At 49.6% G+C, this 6,206-nt stretch overlaps 1 protein-coding gene across 1 annotated transcript in view; it reads right to left on the bottom strand.

Moving 5' to 3' along the window:
* CNTNAP1 (contactin associated protein 1) overlaps positions 1-6,206 on the bottom strand; it is a 19,862-nt gene that overhangs the window by 1,209 nt on the left and 12,447 nt on the right. The window contains exons 20-25 of the mRNA XM_006156063.3: positions 6,046-6,204; positions 5,742-5,869; positions 2,479-2,572; positions 2,045-2,290; positions 1,895-1,942; positions 2-209 (exon numbers count right to left, since the gene is read on the bottom strand). Of these exons, the coding sequence (XP_006156125.1) occupies positions 2-209; positions 1,895-1,942; positions 2,045-2,290; positions 2,479-2,572; positions 5,742-5,869; positions 6,046-6,204 (883 nt within the window). The remainder of the gene's footprint in view (position 1; positions 210-1,894; positions 1,943-2,044; positions 2,291-2,478; positions 2,573-5,741; positions 5,870-6,045; positions 6,205-6,206) is intronic.

Raw genomic sequence — 6,206 nt, 5'->3', positions numbered from 1 at the left:
TGGGGCTGGGGCTGGGGTTGGGGTGGGAGCTGGCGCAGGAGCGGGGGCCTGGGCACGGCCTGAACTAGGCAGAGGAGCTTTGCTGCCAGGATGGTAGTCGTGGGTGGCCTTGGGCTCATTGGTGTGGTAGGAGCCCTTGTATCGATGATTTTGCAGGTAGAAGAGCACCAACATTCCCACCAGCCCCAGCAGAAGGAAGGCCACCAAAACTGAAAGAAAGAAAAACAGGGACAGTTCAGAGGAGGTCTTTGGGGTTTCACCTGCACAGACCCTCACATACACATATACTTTTGTCCGAAGGAGTACGTGTATGGACTCAGCTGTCAGCCTCATCAGGCTACTCCTGCCTAGTTGGAGAGTTCCCGGCTCATCCCTGCTGACTTCTGTTTCTAATACTCTCTTTCCACATCCCTGGTAATGACCCCAACTTAGCTCTCCAGATGTTATTGTACCCCCATTTCCTCATCCATTGGCTATAGCCTCCCTTTATTTTTTTTTTTAGGTTTTTGCCATAGGGCATATGCATTCACCAGAGACCGAGAAAGTGAAAAATCACCCCCATGTGGGATGGCCACACCACAATCCCTTTTCCATTCACTTCTTGGGGTTTTGGCATGCACACCCAGGTGCCTGGCATATCAAGCCGCCAACTCCAGGACTCTAACCACAGTTGACCATGTGAGAATCCAGTGCTTTAGCCACCACATCACTGGCCCCACTATAGATTCATTTTAATATTTCATTTCAATTGGGACCTGCAGATGGTGTAATGGCTACATCGCTGGACTCCTGTGTGGTTGACCATGGTTTGAGTCCTGGATCTGGCAGCCTAGAACACCAGGCACGTGTGCATGCATGTCCAAAATATCAAGAGGAGAATGGAGGAGAAGGGATTGTGGTGTAGCCATCCATCTGGAGGGTGATTTCTTCCTTTCTGTCTCTCTAGTGAGCACACACACCCTATAGTAAAAATCTCTTTAAAACAAAATTCAATTAAAAATTTATAGCATCCTTGGGACCAGCAGTTGGTGTAATGGCTGTGTCGCTGGACTCCCATGTAGCTGACTGTGGTTCAAGTCCTGGACCCAGTGACCTAAACTCACGCCGGGCACATGTGCATGCGTGCCCAAGATCCTGAGAGGAGAATGAAGAAGAAGAAGAAGGGATTAAGGTATGGCCATCCCTCCTGTGGGGTGATTTCTCTTTCTGTCTCTCTGTCTCTCTCTGTCTTTCTGGTGAGTGCACGTGCCCTATACAAAAACCTCTCCAAAAAAAAAATTTTATAGCATCCAAAAAATCTCAAGTCCTGGGCCAGCAGGTGGCATGGTGGTTAAATTGCTAGAATTCCCACATGGCCACCATGGTTTAGTCCCAGACCTCACCCTCTCTCTCTCTCTCTCCCTCTCTCTCTCTCTCTGCCTTTCTCTGGCAAAACTCATGTGAAAAATAATGTTAACAGTAATAATAATAAATAATTCTTTTAAAAAAATACTCAAGTCTCACCTCCCCCCAAAATAATGAAGGACAGGCAATGGCACAATGATAGCATAGCTGGACTCATGGCTAAGTTCCTGGGTTCATGTCCTGGGCCTCCCTGAGCACACAAGCACCTGCATGTGAGCCAGCTGAGATTAGGGGTACAGCACAGCATAAGGACCCTGCTGGGGGTGCCTGTCTCTGTTTAGTCCCTCTCACTCTCATGGAAAGAAAGAAAGAACTTAAAATTTTCCAGCCCAATTATATACTATTTTCAGACTATCTCAGCCTTCTTTGTGCTGTCCTGCATCTGGTACCATCACCACGCCTCAGCCTTGGGCATAGGGCAGGGAAGGAACACTGACAGACAGACAGAAGGTCATCTAGGAAGATCAGGGTAGTGATCAGTGTTACTCACAGCCTAAAAGTATGGCGACCCATCCATCATCATGGTAGTATGGGAAGTCTGAAGAAGAGAAGCACCAGTCAGGAGATACCTTCCTCGTGTAGAGAACCCTTTCCCATCCCTGTCACTCCAACCTCCCCCTTCCTTGTCCCAGGACTATACCTGGGGGCAGATACCAGGGATCCAGCTCAGGTGGCACCTCCGCGAAGAGACGTGGCATAGCGCCGCAGTTAGATTCAGACAGTTCTCCCTGAACTCGAAGGGCCTCAGCCAGCTCAGCGGTCATGGGTCGGGGTGTTCGGAAGTGGGTCTTGAGGGGAGCCACGTTGTTGAATCGAACCCCAGACAGGCAGCCTGAGAAACCTGGGGTGTTGTAGCGCTGGATCTCTGGGTCAATGATTCCCGTCTCTGAGAGAGAAGCAGGCCTAGAATGAGGCTGGGATCACCCAAAGACCCTGCCCCTCACATCAGCCATAGGTTCCCCTCCCATCTCTCTCACCATCCCCCCCTGCCACTTCTAGTCGTTCACTAGCCTCTAGGGCCCAGGGACTTCCCCTACAACCCCGGCCCAAAACTCCTCTCCACCCACTGCTTACCCATCACGCGCCCTAGATACAAGGCCTTGGGTGAGTCCAGCTGGCTGTCCACCAACAGTGAGAACTTCTGCTCTGTCAGCGGGAAGTAGTCCACCTGATGGGGAGAGGCCATGAGGAAGGGAGGCCAGAGGCTGCACTGCCAAGACCACGCAGGAATTTGCTCTGCCCAAACTGGTGGTTCAGCTGCATGAGTCCTCCCTCAACCTGAAGTGATAACCCCTGGACCCGGATGTAGGATTTGGTGGTATGTGTTAAACACACCCGGTTGGGGGAGCCAGCAGATGGCGTAGCTATTATGTCACTGGACTCCCACATGGCTGGCCTCAATTTGAGTCCTGGACCCAGCAGCTTGAAACTCCTGCCAGGCATGTGAATTCCCAGGAAGAGAAGGGATTGCACCCGGAGGTCGATTTCTCTCTCTACCCTCTCACTGCCTCTGTCTCTTTCCAGTGAGCTCATGCTCCCCAAGGCAAACACCTCTACAAAAACAAAAACAAAACAAACAAACAAAAAAACACACACTGGTGCATTGGAGCAGCAGGTGGCATGGTGGTTAAGGTGCTAGACTCCCACATATTCAACTACAGTTCCAGTCCTAGACCTGGCTTTAAAATCACACCAGGCACTTGTGTGCTCAAAATCCCCAGAGAGAAGAGGAGAAGGGATTGCAGTGTGATCATTCTCTCTGGGAGATGATTTCTCACCTTCCCTCTGTCTGTCTCTCCAGTGAGCACACATACCTTAGGACAAAAAATAAAATAAAAAGACTAGAGAAAGAACTGGCTATCCCCCCCCAGAGGGGATTTCTCTCTCTCTCTCTCTCTCTCTTTCTCTGGTGGGTACACATGCCTTTTAGCAAAAACTTAAAAACAAACAACAGGGATGGTAGGTGGTGTCTGTGGTGGCTGAGGTGCTAGATTCCCACATAGCTGACCACAGTTTGAGTCCTGGACTCAGCTTTCTCAGTTTTCCGTTTTTCTCTCTCTAGTCAAATTTAAAAATAATGGGACTGGGGGCCAGCAGGTGGCATGGTGGTTAAGGGTGCTGGACTCCCACATGGCTGGCTATGGTTCGAATCCTGGATCTGGTAGCTTGCTTGCTTTCTCACTTTTTTTCTCTCTCTCTCTCTCTCTCTCTGACCCTCTCTGGTCAAAATTAATGAATTAATTAATTAAAATAGAAAAATTATTTTAAAATAAATAAATAAATAAAAATAATGGGACCAGGACCAGCAGATGGTGTAACAGTTATGTCTCTGGACTCCTGGGTAGTCAACCATGGCTAGAGTCCCAGACCTGGCAGCTTAAAACACACTGGGTGCATGTGTGTGCATGCCCAAAATCCCAAAAGGAGAATGGAGGAGAAGGGACTGCAGCATGGCCATCCTCCCTGCGGTGTTTGTGTGAGGGTGATTTCTCACTGTCCCTCTTCCTATGTCTCTCAAGTAGGTGCATGCACCCTATAGAAAAAAAGAGGAAGAGAGACTAAAGGAGCAGGGACTGCAGCATGGTCATCCCCACTTGGGGATGGTTTTTCACTTTCCCTGTCTCTCTCTGGTGAGTGTATGTAGCCTATAGCAAAAACTTACCCCCCCCAAAAAAAAAAAAAAAAAAAAAAGACAGCAGGGGGTGAAAAAACAGGCCAGCAGGTGGTGTAGTGATTAAGGCACTGGACTTCCACATGGGTGACCATAGTTTGAGTCCCAGACCTGCTGGTTTGCTTTCTCACTTTCCCTCTCTTTTTCTCCCTGTCTCTGGTGAGTACACATGCCCTGTAGTAAATTTAAAAATAATAATAATGATAAATAAAGTTATACATGTTTTTAAAATAATAAAAATGAAAAACAAACATTAAAAAAATACCTGGTGGGCTGGCCTCACAGTTCAGTGATTGAGAGAGCTAAAGAGCCTAGATGGCTGACCACGGTTCAAATCCTCACCCTGGTGACTGGAAAAACATGTCGGGCACATGTGTATGAATGCCCAAAATCCTGATGCAAAGGAGCAACAGAGGAGAAAGGATTGCAGTGTGATCACACTCCTTTGGCGAATGATTTCTCTCGCTCTTTGGTGAGTGCATGCACCCTCGGGCAATCAAAGAAAAAATCAACCCAGTTTGGGGCAAGTGGTAATACAGCGGTAATGGAACTGGACCCACACAGGAAAGATCCTGGGTTCATGTCCTCTGATCTCCCTGGACACAGCAATGATCCAAGCCACCTGGGACTGGGGGTGGATTGCGGCATCCCTGTTGGGGATGCGTGTATCTCTGTTTGTCTCTCTCATGGAAGAAATACATAATTTAAAATTTAAAAGGAACCAGCAGTTAGCGTAATGACTATGTCGCTGGACTCCCACATAGTCAACTGCAGTTCGCGTCCCAGACCCGGTGGCTTAAAACTCACGCCGGGCACGTGTGCGTGCGTGCCCAAGATCCCAAGAGGAGAATGGAGAAGAGATTGCTTCGTGACCATCCCCCCTGGGGGGTGATTTCTCGCTTTCTGTCTCTATGTCTTCCTCTGTCTGTCTGGAGAGCGCACGCGCCCTATAGCAAAAATCTCTCCAAAAAAAAAAAAAAAAAAAAAAAGGAGCCCTGTTTTTGCAGCTTACCAGTGGTTTGCCTTTAGGAAAACCACTTTACTTTTTGAACCTATTTACCGGCTTATAAGCAGAAATAATAACATCTCCTTGGGGCTGGCAGGTGGTATACTGGTTAGGGTGCTGGACTTACACATTGAAGACTGTGGTTCAAGTGGTTCAAGTCCCAGACCTGATAGCTTGCTTTCTCGCTTTTCTCTCTCTCTCTACATGCGTGTGTGTGTGTGTGGGTGGGTGTATGTGTCTGAGGAGTGCACATGTCATGTAGCAAATTAAAAAATATGTATAATAAGTAACTTTCTAAAAATATATATTTAATTAATTTTATTTATTTGTTATTATTCTTCAATTGACCAAAGAAGGGGAGAGAGAGAGTGAGAAAGCAAGCCACCAGGTCTGGGACACGAACCACAGTCGGCCATGTGGGAAACCAATGCTTTAATCATCATGCCACCTGCTGGCCCTTTAAAATTCAATAATTCTTAAAAAGATATAAAAAGAACACCTGCTGGCCTGAAGGGTACCTCACAGCAGTTGTGGGGGCCCTGGGAAAACCCCTGCACGTTGATATGTGCTCCTACACATGGTAAGAGTTGACATTTTCCTGGGTGTCACAGCCAGGGGTGGGGGGCCACGACCTGTACGGGTCACCCCCCTCCATGGTACCTGGATGAAGAGGTTGCGGTAGACCCGGGTGACGTTGACACTGTGCGGCTGGCCGTCGGTGACTGGTCGCGTGGTGAGCTGGTACACATAGGGACTGGTGCCCAGCTGATAGCGCAGTTGCAGGGTTCCTGTGGTGGGGATACGGGTTCCCCCCTCAGCTCCTCAGCGCTTGGGTCCTTGGATGAGCGCATCAGTGGTTGCGATGCGAATTAAGGGCGCGTGGGGGCAGCGGGCGCCGGGGCAGAGCTGTCGCTGTGGGGAGCTGCTGCGGAGAGCCGCGGGGAGCGGGGAGCGGGGAGCGTACCGTCCTCCTTAATGAGCACCGCCATGTAGTCCCGCACGAAAGAGCTGACGTAGAGCAGGACGGCGGGGGCGGAGCTGGTGCTGAAGCTGAAGGACACCTCCTCTCCCGTGACGTTGTAGACAGGCCCTCGGTACCCGGGCACCGGCCGGCCAGGGCGGGGG

This window comes from Tupaia chinensis, unplaced genomic scaffold (genome assembly GCF_000334495.1).
Source record: "Tupaia chinensis unplaced genomic scaffold, TupChi_1.0 Scaffold000477_2, whole genome shotgun sequence".
Lineage (NCBI taxonomy): Eukaryota > Metazoa > Chordata > Mammalia > Scandentia > Tupaiidae > Tupaia > Tupaia belangeri.
Note: the sequence above shows the minus strand (reverse complement) of the source record. Positions and strands in the feature narration are given on the sequence as shown.